The sequence below is a fragment of the Candoia aspera genome, chromosome 10, assembly GCF_035149785.1.
Source record: "Candoia aspera isolate rCanAsp1 chromosome 10, rCanAsp1.hap2, whole genome shotgun sequence".
Lineage (NCBI taxonomy): Eukaryota > Metazoa > Chordata > Lepidosauria > Squamata > Boidae > Candoia > Candoia aspera.
The window spans coordinates 3,445,016-3,460,071 of NC_086162.1; the positions used below are offsets into that span (position 1 = coordinate 3,445,016).

Below are 15,056 nucleotides of genomic sequence, written 5' to 3' on the forward strand. Positions count from 1 at the left end.
GGGGCAGCAGGCAATAAAACACTCCAAGGCTTTCCTCACTAGCAGTCTGCAGCAGAACCTGGCATCTGCCGTGGCAAGAAGAGGAGCCGCCAGAGGATCAAAGAGGTCTTGGCCGGGCTTTCTAATTCTTCTCTGTTTTGTGGCGGTGGCTTGTTCTGCACGCCCGGAAGGCTGCATAAATCATAACATCTGAGTGAGGCGAGGCCAGTGCCCGGCGGGCCGGGGATGAAAATGAGATTGCCAGCTTATTGTAGTAATGTGTGAGTCACTAATCAAGAAAAGCTCCCATTCTGCGAAATACGTTTATATCGTGCACCCCATGAAACCATTTTTATAATATACAGTTAACCTAAGTGCAAAGGGGCCAAATCCATGCTAGCTACACCTAACCGTTGCAGCTGTACAAAGAAAACAGAACAACAAAGCATGTATCACCTTAACAATCACCCTAATTGTTCTAGAAATCATCTCTTAGCCTCTCATTTCCAGTCCTTTAGCTGTCCATGGGAGAACCTGTTCTCGTCTCCTGAGCTAACTCAAGCTTTACAATGTATACAAATATTTACACATATACAGTGGTGCTTGTACCACCTCCAGCCACATCCTGTGCCCCGGCTTAGACGGGCACCACCAGCGCTCCCCGCCCCTCTCCGGCCCTGGAAGGCTGCGCAGGGGACGGGAGGGAGGAGCGCTGCACCCCCTCCTGCTGGATTCCCTGGTGGCAGCCCCCCGCCCGGGCACCGCAGCGGACCCGGGGCCGTAGGACAGAAGACTGCTCAGTGCTGAGGGGTGGGCGGGCAGGCTCCGGCCTGAGCAGGGGGTGGCAGCGACTCAGCAGGCGTTGGCTGGGCACCGGTGGGGCTGAGGGAAGCCACCAGTCCCGAGCATTTGTTAAAATATCCCAAGGAGGACATGTCATGGAGTAATATTTTTTACAACTTAATTCATCTATAACAATAAAGAAAAGTGCATGTTAGATGTGCATGTTAGACAGACACTATCTAGCAGCTTTCTGTTGTCTAGCAACAGAATTTTGAAGCAATTTTGAAGAGTACCAGGGTTCTGCGAAATCTATCAATCCAGGGAACATTCCAGAAAACTCCAGGACGTTCATTTCCCTCTAGGCCCTGAGAAGACACTTTCCAACCATGGTGTTCTGGACAAATCGAGCCTGTAATCCCATACCTAGAACACTTTGGGTCACTGAGGTTTCAGAGGATTTGGCAACGGTTGAACTGCTCCTGGAACCATGGGCTGGAGCGTGGTCTGGAGGAAACGGGACGGTCCAGAGCTATTCAGAATGTCCTGTTCCCATTTCCATGGATTTTGCACATCCAGCTGAGCACCTTTGCAGCTCATGTCCATATCACAGTGACGCTGTGCAGATGTTTGTCAGCTTTTCTACTTTGTTATGAATTTATGTTCTTTTGACCATTATGAATTAAATAAAAATATTTTGTTTCGGTATTGTAGAAAAGCTACCCAATCGGTGCCATGTGTAGCAGAAACCACATTTCAGGGCAAAATGTACCTCTCTTTACATTCAACCTAAATAAGGAGCATATTTTTCTCTTACACAGACACATTTCCCTGTTTCCTGGCTTTTCCTGTCTAATGCACAACTTTCTTAGGTTGTTTCTCTTCCCTTTCCGCCGCCTACACTCCTGCGACTTTGGGATTTGGCTTACTAGGGCTGCACAAATCCAGACGGCTACTTTTCCGTGTCTCTTTGCTGCCCTCCCATGATCATTTTCTACGGAGCTCTTGCCTCCAGGTTACATCCGGGAGAGAAGATTCACGTTGCCCTGAGTTGTAACGGACAGTCAGGAGACAAGGCACCACCTCCACATCCTTGGGCAATGGCCAACTGCCAGAGTGGATAATTTACCTGTTGCAGCCTCTGTTTCTGCAACAGCCACCACTGTCATTGTTGTTCCTTGCATGCCCTACCCTGTTCCTCCTCCATTGCCTGCCTTGCCCTGTGCATTCCAAAAAATGGCAGGAGCTGAGCAAGCAGTGTTGGAGGTAGGCAGAGCATGGGGGTGAGCGAGTAACAGTTGGGTGAAGTCTGGCTTGGAGCCTCCCACTTTTGGGGGGCGTAATGCAACTGCTTACATCACAACCTCCCTAAATAAATGAACTGGCTTTAGTGGTGTGCGTGTGTGAGCCAAGTACAGGTAGTTCTCACTTAGCGACTGCCTTGGACAGCGACCATTCACAGTTATGACGGTGATGAAAAAGTAACTTTGCAACCAATGCCCACATTTACAACCTTCGCAGCATCTCTCTCTCTGTCACATGTTCACCATTACAGTCAGTCAGTATGCATTGTCCTGTGTGAAATTATAAGCACAGTTGTGGTCACATGACTGTTCACTTAGTGACTGCTTCGCTTAATGACTGAATTGCTGGTCCCAATTGCAATCGCTAAACGAGGACTACCTGTACACCTTTCTGTGCAGGCAATACTCTTAATAAAAGCAACCAGGTGGACTAAAATCTCTCCATTGTGGCAGATAAAAAATTGAATAAATAAAATGCCAGAGTTCCAAGGTTCACTACGAAGTTTAATATGGGGGGATTCAAGACCATTTTGATTCCTCCTCTATGTGGGAGGTGCAGAGGGAATTAGACTTTCCCAAAGCAGGAATGCCAATTATGTCGACAACTTGGCCCTAAGCCATGCAAAGCAAGACATTCATTAAGTGATGGGGTGGAGAGACGGGATTCAAGGAAGTGCACTCAATTTTGGCAGAGGCCATCTACTTCATCCTTCTGATCTAGCCATGCTATGTGGAGCATCTGGAGTACATATTACTAGATTCGAGTTAGGGAATCTACTTGAGTGCTCATTTTGCATGAAGATACCTACCTAATAGTGTGGCTCTAATATCCAGGTACCCTGATGCAACCCTGACACTGAGTCCTCCCATCAATCTATTTTGGAAGAAGAATCCCTGTGCAATGAGATTTGGGCTTCTTTCTAGCCAGGCACTCAACTGGCTTAACACCTCTGATACACCCATTCTAGGTTGTTCTAAGGTACAACGTCTTTGCATTCATGAGTGTCTTCCTTCTTTTTCTCTCTTCCAGTTTCCAAAAAACAAGCCCTCAGTGAATATTATTGAAGCATGACAGCTGATGGAAGGGGCTTCATTTCCTTTCAACTTACTCTCTTCATTTTCCTCTCCAAGATCTGGCAGCCAAGGAGGTGAAATATTATCAGATGGTGAAGCCTTGCTCATCGGCAGCCTCCCCATTTTTGCCATGAGAAAAAGGAAGTCTGACAAAACTTAGACAAAACGAAGAGAAAGAACCTGCAAGGAAAACAGCCTAATGGGAACATTTCCATGAAAACTGTCCAAAACTTGGGGCCGGTCTTCAGTAACGGAACGGGTTTAGCTCTCCACAACCCCACGCCTTTCAGGTGTGCTGAGTGGTAACTCCCCTAACCCCCAGCAGGTATGGCCTTTGGTGGCTGGGGATTATGGGAGATGAAATCTACACATTTGGAGAGGACCCAAATAGGGAAAACTGAACTACATCTGCTGCTGGAGATAATAAGGTATTACATGTCTCTTTCTTGTCCTACATCTGACTCTTGGAAAATAGTTCATCCTGTTGCTGTTTTGCTTTTTTGTTACCATGGCTAAATTTTTAAGGACGACATGCTATCCTGGATTTCAGGCATCACTGCCTTGGTCTCTCCTTCCGGTGATAATACTGGAGAAACGGCTCCTTGGACAATAGACTGAACAAAAAGTTTGGTGTCACAATCAGTTCCATGCAGACATCTTGTCCTTTGTGCATTAAGCACACGTAATTGTTAACAGACATTCAATGTTCTTTCTTTAAAAAACAAAACAAAACAGAAGCACATGGCATTTTCCACCTGGTTTCTCAGGGCTCTACCAGCTGCTGCTGCTGCTGCTGCTTTCAGGTTATTTTGAGCAGTTGTGTAAGTCCTCATCTTATTCCCGCACATTGTGTGTTTCGGATAATCAACAGAGAATGCAAAAAAGAAAAAGAAAAGAAGTTCCAGCTCTACAGAACAACCAAGTCTGACAGCACCACAGACCGGAACTGAAGCACCCGCTGTTTTTCCTCTTAAACAGGGCGAGGATAACATCCCACCTCTATTGCAAACGTATCGATTTTATACCCCTTAAGTATCGTGACTTCTTCAAAAGACTCTTGGGAATTATAGTTTAGTGTAGTGCTGAAAATTGTACAATCAGATGATCCGCTGAATCAGGCTAAAGACAGGTTGTCTTGTTTACCATCTTGTTTCTTCGGAAGAGTTTTGTAGGAGACCATAAGCATTTCTTGTTTGGCCCCAATAGCTAATCCTCTAAAATAAACTCTGAGTATCGGTTTTATTAAACAATCCAAGATAGGGGCAGTAGTGTCTGCCATTTATTTTTTTAGTCCCCCTTTTTTTGGTGTGGTCATGATCACACTTCATGCCACAAGTTAATTGTCCTTTCGCAAAAGAGCACTTGCGTTTGCCCGTTTTAAGCTTACTGTTTTCTTGGCTGTCCCTTAGTTTTCGAGCAACTAAAAAAGGTAATCAACTTCTTGTCAGAAAAACGAAAGTGAGACCTTACCTATCTAGTTCCCTGGCTCCTTGGGCAGATCATCCTTTCTAGTATTCCCTTTCAAAGGGGTCTGATGTGATGCATCCATGATGGTGTGCCAAGCAGTTGCAGTCTGGTCCATGAAAGCAACGCCAGTGATCTCCTTATTCTCCAATGTAACATTAACAGCCTTGCATCTGAGCAGCTGGCACCACAAAGAGTTTTTGCATTTGTGAAATCATTCCACAACTGTGTTTGAATGCACAAAAGCGCAGTTGGAGGAAGGAAAAATCCCAGATTAAGGTGGTGGTGGGGCTTTACAAGTAGAGTATTCCTCTAACTTTCCTGCAAATGCTCAAGAAAAGTGAATGCTTGGAATATTAAAGGATGTTGTTTGAGGGACAGGGTTGAATGAACTAGATTTGAAGCAGACTTACAAAATTGTGAATTTTGTTAGCACTGCCTTAACGTGTCTTATTAATAAGACTTAAGTATTTTTTTTAAAATCAGTTAAACTTCAATGCTTCAAAATCAAAATGTGGGGGAAATCTATTTAATTCATGAATTTATTCCCTGCCTCTTTTCTCGGTGCAGCCTTTTAACCTGCCAGGCCTGTGAGGGAGGAGGTTGGCTGGGCCTTGTTCATCCACTAACCGTGGCTGAGTTAGGACGTGAACTCATTTCCTACATCCAAGGTCCACCACGCTGGTTACTGCATAACACCACCACAGATGCCCAAGAACTGAGCCTGACCAGTGTGTGGTGGATGAAGGAGCAAACTCAGGTTGCCTCCTTCCATGTCGATTATATAGTTCTTGTGCATATGCAGTTATAGACGGAATCTTAAAAACGTGTCGCTTTTCATTTCGTTTGAAAATTTGCTACTGTTTTGCCCCCAAACCTAGGCAACCTCCACCTTATTTATTTATTCGATTTCTATAGCCACCCATCTCAGCAAGTGACTCTGAGTGGCTTACAACAATAAAAACTATAAAACAATTAAACTAATTTCAATTAAAACAATTAAAATACAAAATAAATATACATGGCCACCAAGTAAGCAATGCATGGATGTTAATATAACCAAGAAACGGGACCATTCACACGCTCAGGGCCCCAGACCCGGGCACATAACCAGGTCTTCACGGCCTGTCTTTGTAGATGGCAACTCCCATCATCCCCTGCCAAGTCTTGTAACCCAGCTTATCTGGAAGATGCCAAGTTAGTCTGATGACTGACAGAGTTCCTTTATCAGTGTGTGTAGATAATCTTCTAAGCCTTTCATATAGTGGTGCTTAAAAGTTTGTGAACCCTTTTGAATTTTCAATATTTCTGCATAAATATGACCTAAAATGTGACCTGTTCTCCACACAAGTCCTAAAATTAGATAAAGAGAACCCAATTAAACAAATGAGTAAAAAAATGTACTTGTTCATTTATTTATTGAGGAAAATGACCCAAAGCTACATACTTGTGTGTGGCAAAAGTATGCGAACCTTTGCTTTTAGTAACTGGTATGCCTGCCTTGGGCAGCAATAACTGCAAGTAAACATTTCACATTTTAGGTCATATTTATGCAGAAATATTGAAAATTCAAAAGGGTCCACAATTTTATTTTATTTCTTAGTACAGTCACTGACCAGAATTGCAAACAAAAGGGTTCACAAACTTTTAAGCACCACTGTAGCTGAAAATGGACCTCTGAGCCAAGGGCTGCATGACGAACAGGCATCCTATTAAGGAAGAAAAAAATTATGTGTTGCACTTCCTCATAAGGTGTTTTGCACACTGCTCCAGGAAGTCATTCCATCCATATTGGGGGAACAGTTGGATTTTTAACTGCTCCTTCAAAATCCCAACATGGGGTGGTTTGAGGTATGTTTAAAACCTTCTCTGTAAATCTCCTCTGTAGGTAAAAAAAAAGTCAGTCCCACATTTTAAAGAAGGCAAACATTGGGAGACCTAGTGCTGCTTACTAATTGCAGCATAAGTTGTGAGGCGGTGACTATCTTTTTCTTGGCCCTGTTCTTAAGGACTGTGCCAGGGTGTACATACCCAGAAACCAATACGTTACTTTTTTCCCAGCATGTATTTAAGCTTCCATGCCACTCCAATCAGCTGGACTCTGAGTACCTTCCATTCCATATTAATATAGCAATGGGAGAAAGTTCCTTTGCTAAAAGCACAAGCGTCAGAAAAATATGAAATGATAAGATAGTTGAGATCTCCAGCTAACTTTTATTTCAGATCCAAACAGTGCTAGCTTTATATATTCCACTGAGCCATAATGTAATTTGTTAAGTTTTGACATAATGAGAACTCCAGCCAGTATAGCTTTTAAATAACGGTTTATGGCTTAGCATTCTAAGATCCAGACCATTATGACTTGTTCAACAAACCATGGTTTCATGCAATGTGCGAATCTGGAAACCTTACTTAACACAATCTTCTATGGTAGGTGTCTCAGTGGCAAGGTGAAGCCTGACTATGTTCTAAGGTGGCCTGACACTGAATGCCAATTGTCAGGGAGAAACAGTTGAAGAAAGAATTCCTGACCTCCTTTGTGAACATCTGGTTGATCAGTGCTGGAAGCAGGACATTGACAGGACATCATAATCCAACAGGACTCTTTTTTTTATAGTAATTTTATTAAAGATTACACCTTACAACAGTAAAACCTAATACAAACTAGAAAAGAAAAGAAAAAAATAGGTGCAGAAAAGAAAGAAAAGATAGAGAAATAGAAAAGAAAAAAGAAAAATATAGTAAAGAAAAAAAAAGAAATATATAAAGAAGTGACCTCTCTCTTCATCACCACAAATGTAAACCATTTTAGTAACTTACCACCTCCTCTGAAAAATACAACAAATGATCTCTTCTTCCCATATCCCATCTCTTACCTATAAACAAATCCATAAGGCACCATCATTTCAGTCCTGGTGTCAGCAAAAGTCCATTAAGGGTTACCAGAAATAATATATCTATGTTAACATTGATCAAATAAACCACCTTTATATTCCTTCCTTTTACTTCTAACAATCTTAATCTTTAGTCCATTCCAATAATGTTGCAGAACTTGATTTCTTTTCATTTTTTTCTTTGTCCCTTCTCACAAGTTTCTTCAAAACTTTAACAAACCCTTTTTGTAAATATAATATAGGAAAATTATCCAGGTCACTCTCTTGGTTTGTTATTTGTATATTCCTTTTAATTATTAAGACATCAGCTGTTTTCTTTTGTACGTCCCCTGTAACATCTTTTTCCATGTCATTCTTGTAGCCTGTCATCTGTAAATCTACTTTCAACTCAGTCTTGATCTTATTGGGTAAAACCTGTTCCTCTTCCATAGCATCTTTTAGGCAAAGTCTCTCCATAAAGGCAGATGTCTCTGTTGACACTATTAACTTCTGAGTCCATTTTTCAAAAACATTGTTCAATATTTTTGAACAAAAATATTTTTCAATAAGTCCAATGTTAGAATATTTTGCTCTATTCTGTAAGTTGAATTTTTGTGTTCTTCTCCTTTAATTGTACTCTTTAGTTCCCTTTAGCCTCCAATTTTAAAAATCTTTAAAAAAAATCAAACCAAAAGCATTTTCCCACAGGAAGGATTCTTTATAATTAATTCCAAAATCTTATTTTAAATTTATCTGGACCCTTAGTCCATTTGTAACTTTCTAAAATCAAAGTTTTAATCACCCCTTTGCTATTTATCTCAAAAATTTTTTTTTAAGTTCTTAAACTTGTAGTTAAAACTCTTTCACTAAGGATTGAAGGGAAACTCACCAGTGCTGTCAAACTTGTCAATCCAAAGGTTCCTAATAGCTGAAAAGCAATTAACAAGCAATTTCCAAAAGTGAGTAGAAAAGGAAGTATGCAAACTTAGTCTCCTTTCAAAGGTGCCTACCGTTGTTTGAGCAAGATGGCTACTCCCTCCTCTTCCAGAGCTCTAAACCTGCAAGAGACCTCTATCTTGTGGTCTCCTCATGAGGAACAGCTGTCTGGAGCACTTGTGGGCAATTTCAAGTCCTCTTTTTGTCTGGAGGGGTTCAAAGAGCCAGTCTACTCACTGGCTCTTCATTCTTCACCGCAGTTCAGTCAGCCATTTCTTCTTCCAGAAATCCCAACAAGGTTGTTCCTAGGCTCCTGTAGCCTTCTTTTTAAGTTTCTTCTATGGATTGCCCCAAATGAATTGCTTTGATCCACCTCACGGAGCATGATGTAGTGCTAGGTAGTGTTAGCAGAGAAGATGACTTCATGATAACATGTCAAATATCTTCATTATGAAACATTCATGACAGCAGTTCTGCTTTCAAGGCCCCCACATCTTCTACCATCTTGGCCAGCTTGCAGCTGTGGGAGTTACATCCAGAGGTAGAGAACTGTAGCTACTTCTAATGAGCCTGTTCAAAGCAGCATCACTTTCATACATGACTAAAATAGTCACACTTGAACCATTATGTACACTGCTTTCCCCTACCTGGTACTTCTCATGCTTTTACGTTAGCCATGTTGGATGGGCACTCTGAGTTGCAGTTCCAGGATGTCTGGAGGGCACCTGATTGAGGAAGACCACTGTTAAGTCACCTTTGAAATGAGGTCCTGTATCTAATTCCAAACAAGGTACCAGCAGTTATGGGGCAATTCATCACAGCCATTTGCTAAATAAGATCCCACTCCACACTTTGTTCTGTTCAGTACTTGCCAGAAAGGAGGCTCAGAGCAAGTTATCTGGCTTGGGAGACAGATTGTTACCTGTGATAACAGTTTAAGCAATAAACCATATTTTTAAAAGTACGTTGAAAGGGAGATCTCCTTTGAATGGAAATATGTGTCAGTTATTAAAATAGGGGGAGGGAACTACATTAGCAAAACTTCTAAAGATTTATGTCTGAGTTGACAGTATGCACCAAAATGCCACTTTTGAGTCCTTTTTCATATGTGGCATGTATGATGGAGTTCTTAGGATTGTACCATTTCAGCTGGCAGATCACATGGGGAAGGAAATCAGCATTAGTGGAGAAGATGTAAGCCCATCTACAGGATTAGCTGCATGTCAGATGGGTCATCTCCTTGGGTAGATCAGCCCTCACAAGCTTGGAATTGTTTCAATTAGGCTACAGCGATATCCTACCTCTCTCACCTCAACTATGGATGAGCAACAGCCAGACACCAAGAGAGTAGATTCACAGATTGCACTAAGCCATAATATGGATTACTTAGTTTTGGCTTAGTGCATCAGCTGTGGTATCTATACCCATTTATACTTAGTTCAGCCATGAACACAGCTGATTAGTAGGTCTGAATTAGTGCTTAATTTAATGGCTAATTTTTTAGCCCTAGACACTTGGCTCTAGCTTGCTCTTGGAAATACATGAGTGGTGGACAATTTCATTGTTGAGTAGTGAGTAGCAAGAAGCTGGGCATTTGATCCTATTTAATTTCTTTGGTGTGATTCAATGGCACTTATTAATTTCCTTAAAGGAAAAGGTTTTCAAAGTTTGCTTGGATAACCAAAGCTTTTCATGCTGGCTGGGGAATTCTGGGAGTTAGAAGTCCACACATCTTAAAGTTGCTGAGGCTGAAAAACACTGATCTAGATCTCTTCAAGCTTCATTTCTCCTCAGCTCAGAATTCCTCCACCCAATCCCCATTTTTACCCTTAAACATGTCACCCTCCCAGTTAATCACTGAGCTAATGAAAGCTATTTTAAAACTTCATTGCAGCATGAGAAACATATGTAAGAAGTAGCCACTACTAAGGAGGGAACAACAACCATTTCATAATGCTGTGAACCCTCCCTTCCCCAGATCCTCTCTCCTATGCTACAATGAAGGATTCATCAGTATTAGGTATGTTCACCACCTTGAGTTATTTATAAAAATAATAATGGTGGGATAGAAAATAAATTAACTGCAAATCCTCAGCATCTGCTAGGGCTGGAATCCTGAAGAGGTTGCATCCAGACATTTTCAATTTGTGCTGGGTTCCTCAGAAAGAAGTAAGGATCAAGCAGTGACAGAGGTGAGTAAGGGAGAACCGGTGGATGTGTCGTCTTCTTTGGTGCCTTTGAGTCAGTTTTTGACTCCTGGCACTTGCCTAGAATAGTCCCTGCAATTTTCTTGGCAAGGTTTTCTGAAGTGGCTTGCCGTTGCCTCCTCCTTAGGGCTGAGAGAGAGTGACTGGTTCAAGGTCACTCAGATGGCTTCATGCCTAATGCAGGACTAGAACTCAGGGTCTCCCAGTTTCTGGCCTGGTGCCTTCACCACTGCACCAACCGGGCTCTCAGCTGTATATTTACTCTCAAGAAATTGGAGCAACAACACTGGATAAACCCACGCAGGACTTGTTAAAATGTTGAGAGGCCTGGAGGCAGAATGTTCATTTCAACCTTCCCATGCCTTCTTACTGCATCCTGCATCAATTTAATCATTTTTCTCCATTTTTTTTCTATTGAAGTAAATGGCCAAATAGGAGCTTGTGTGAAATTCCAAAACACTGCAGGAAGTTGGGATTTATATTAACCCTGGTTAGATTTACTTCCTTAAGTTACAAATATCATCCACAGGACTGTTTCAAACCTTACCACAAGTTAGGGAACTGCTCTCTTCAAATGTGTAACCTCGTCGGATGTTCCCAGGACCACAATCAGAAGGGACCCTGTGGCAGTTCTTCTCTCTGCCCCCCAGAACGCACTGGGGAGGAGCAGGATTTATGCGGCCAAGCAAAGGCAGAGGTGTAGAGAAAGAACAAAATCAAGTTCTGCAGAAAACCTGCCCACATATAGCAGCAGGTCCTTCTGCAGCTTTTTCCAGCTCTGCCTACCTCTTCATTAGGAGAGAAAATGTGAAGGCAGAGGCCAACCAGCTCGCTCAACATTCAAACAGGCTTCCTGCCAGCATCAAAGGGAAAGACGGTGGTGTCGCACTTTATGTCATTAGCTCCTGTAATTGCACACTTCAAATATGGAGTAATACATGCTATTAGGGAATGACAGCGAGAGAAAAACTGTGCTGGCTGAAAGCAACTCCGTGCTTCACAGAGAGGACTTCCAAGCTATCAAAACCAGCCACAGACTCACTGAGGCGACAGATTTAAAGAGGCAGGGATGCATTATGAGTACACAAGGGTAAAGGAGGAGTTACCTATTACATAAGTGGGAGGGAAGGTTTCGGAGGGACAGAGCAAAATGCAGGATGGATGTGAGATGCAACGTGTCTCTGCGTTATTTTAGAAAGGTCTGTGCTGAACCACATAAATGAGTTTTTATGAGGTCAGGAGACAAGACATTTAGCTCACACAAAAATGCCTCAGCAAAATGGTATTTTTCCTCCCCTGGAATACTTCCAACAATTGGATGGCTTCAAAAATTTTGACCCACAGAACTGGTGAAATGATTTCACAAGTGAGAAATCAAATGTTTCAGCCTCGTGTGATTTTCCACTCAAGCTCTAATTAGGCGTAACGGTACAGGGTAAACAAAAGCCTACATTAAAATTGTTCTGCTACTTGTAGCTTATGTGAATGTGAAACAGGAATGGTATTCAGCTCACATAGTACCATAGCACAATATCTACAAACAGGATTATTTTCAAGTTTCAGCTACTTAGTCATTGGTGCTCAGTTGGACAAAGATGCATTTAAGTCCCTGCTTAGAAAATTAAGTTCGGTAGCACAAAAGGCAGATCCACAGGCTCTCAGCAATAGCCAAAATGTCCTTAGAACACGCACAGAGGGAACATGAATACAACAAACTATGCCATAATGCGGTTGCCTGGTTTACAAATTAGAGATTTGTGTAAAACCAGATAATTCTAATTTATTTATGTCAGTGTGACGTGTGAACCCAGTCATTATGCGATTCTGTTTTGACATTCAAAAATCAAACCCTAACTGTGCTTAACTTATAATTAGAACACACATTACTTCCCACAGTCGATGCCACATTGATTGCAGCACACTGATTCATAAATTATTTTTCAAGTTGATGCTTTCCCACAGAGCATTAAAACCTCCATGATGCTATCTAAGCAGCTTCACAGGAGAGGGGAAGTCAGTGGAAAATTATGCAGCCACTTTCTGGCAGACAACATTTGTTTACAAAAAAAATGTTCCAACATTAAAAAAACAATGACACACAAACAACCATCCTTTAATAAAATCAGTTGCTACAATTTTCTTATTCATATCCTGCCTCCAACTGGCTTGAATTTCTCTTCTGTTTCATCTGATGTTTTAAGAAGTCACGTGCCAAATTTTAGTATCTGAAACGGGAAAGCCATACCACCCAGCTATCCTGCAGCTCGGCTGAATCTACCGAGGAATTCTTTTAGCAAGTCCAGCAGAAATGAAAGGGGCTTCTGTGAAAGGTGGGCGTTCCATGGAAAGTTCTGTGGAACTTTTCCATCTCCCCAGCCGAAGCCATGAATATGAACATTCAGTATACTTTGTGTATTCAGGGGCTGAATGAAAAGTAATGCTTCAAATGTTAAAAGTCACCAACAGATTGCAGTATCGAAGCTCTGATATATTCTGTAGCAACTGTTTTTTCACTTCAGCTGGCGGGAAGTTGCTGTGAGAAAAGGTGGTTTTGCTATTGTTCATAAAATGGAAGTCTGTAGTGAGCCCTTCTCCATGCATTTTAAGCAAAACACCGTAACAGAATTTTTGATTGTCAAGAGTCCCTGCAATTGAACTTCACTGCTGAATGCAGGTTGCTTATGGCAATGACGGTGTTGACATGAGTATTGTGCATCCCTGGGGCAAAAAGGGTAACAATGGTGAATCGGGAACAGCGGATTTGTGAGATCAGGAACGAAGTGAATGATCTGTGAGGGCAACTGAAGTGTTTCACATGAGAAAGGTTGCTGAACTGATTAAGGATAATCAGTGGATCACTCAAAAGGAAATTGTTGTCAAGTCTGGTATTCCACAGGAATATGGAGGTCCCATTACTGATGTTCTTTGATATTGGAAGGTTGTGCAAAAGGGATCCCTCACGTGCTGATGGCAGAGATGAAAGCTTCAAGAGTTTAAATTTCCCAGCAATTGTCGCACAAAGAAAATGAAATTTCTTTACAGCATTGTGACATCCTGATTATGATCCTGAAATGAAGCATCAGTCCATGGAATATCATCACAAAGCTTCACCTGCAAAAAACAAATCAGCTCTGGCTTCAGCAGGAAAGCTCAAGGTCAGCTTTTTGAAAGACAAATGGTGTTATTCACATGGATTTCTTTGAACCTGGCACCACTATCAACTTAGAAAGCTACACTCCAACATTCAAAAGTTTGAACCAACAATTAAGTAGAGTTTGGACGCACAAGAAGGAAATTTTGCTGCAACATGATGCTAGGCCTCACACGTCACAAGCCACCCAAGAGGCAATTGCAAAGTTGGATCCCACCATCCAGGCTTGGCACTGTGCAACTTCCACCCTTTTATTTGAAAAATACTGAAGAAATGGGTATCTGTTTGACTCAAATGAAGAGATGGAAAAGACTGTCAGGACCTGGTTGAAGAGACCAGGTGTTCTTTTATGATGGCTTAGAAGCTTGTCCATTGTTGGCAGATGTGTAACAAATAGTGGTAATTAAATGGATAAGTAAATAAAGGTGACAAAAGAATTCAGTTCAAGGATTATTTTCCTGTTTTATCAAAATATTCCTATTTAAAGTTATGGAGGTGGAGGTATTATTTTTCATTCAGCCTTTGTATTTTGTGTAATAAAGCCCTTTTTATAATAAAGGTCAATTTCTGCCTGTGCCGTTATCCCTAAAAAAAGAAAGGAGTATGTGACATAATGGTAGCAGAAGATGATTTTGATTAATTGACTTCTGGATTGTGGGCCCAGCATGCTTCTAACGTGTTAGGGTAGCGAAGGAAGCTTAAGAATTTGAACCACTATAAGAACCACTGGCAATGGCAACCACCTATTTCATTTGGCTTTATTCTTGTTTTCAATAAAGATTCTTACCTAGCCGTGTCTGTGAGATGTTGGTGAAGTCCTAGCCTAGGACCCAATTTAAGTCATGGAGCCAGAAGGTCTGTCATTTACTGCAAAGCTCAAGTCTAGCAGTCTGACCAGTAGCCCTAGTCATGCCAGAGTTACTGCTGGATGCTTTTCAGAGTTTCCCCTCTTTTAAAGCATTTGTTCATCATTCACAATGCTCAGTGGTACCAAAGCCCAAGCAAGCAATGAGAGCCCAGTGTTTTTGCAATCTCCATCAGCAATACCTTAGAGAAGACAAAACTGTGAGAGATTGCCCATTCATAGCAGTGTTAGTTTAATGGCATAAAGGCTGTTATGCAGCTGCAGTCTCATCTGCCCATGCAATGTGGGAATAATAGCCTAGAGCTGCTTCCTCAGAAAGAGTTTTACCTGCACTCAGTGGGATGCAGAAGTTTTGCAGTTAAAACTTACAATTGGCTTGACGAGTTTAGCAGTACAGACAGGATCTTCTGCACACCCAGGAAG

The 15,056-nt window shown here is 41.8% G+C and overlaps 2 protein-coding genes across 2 annotated transcripts in view; both read left to right on the top strand.

Annotated features, from left to right (window-relative positions):
- FNDC5 (fibronectin type III domain containing 5) overlaps positions 1-3,221 on the top strand; it is a 37,338-nt gene extending 34,117 nt beyond the window's left edge. Inside the window, exon 7 of the mRNA XM_063312274.1 lies at positions 3,094-3,221. Within this exon, the coding sequence (XP_063168344.1) occupies positions 3,094-3,135 (42 nt within the window). The 3' untranslated portion in view covers positions 3,136-3,221. The remainder of the gene's footprint in view (positions 1-3,093) is intronic.
- Positions 1-15,056, top strand: part of YARS1 (tyrosyl-tRNA synthetase 1) — a 277,651-nt gene that overhangs the window by 216,301 nt on the left and 46,294 nt on the right. The window lies entirely within an intron of this gene.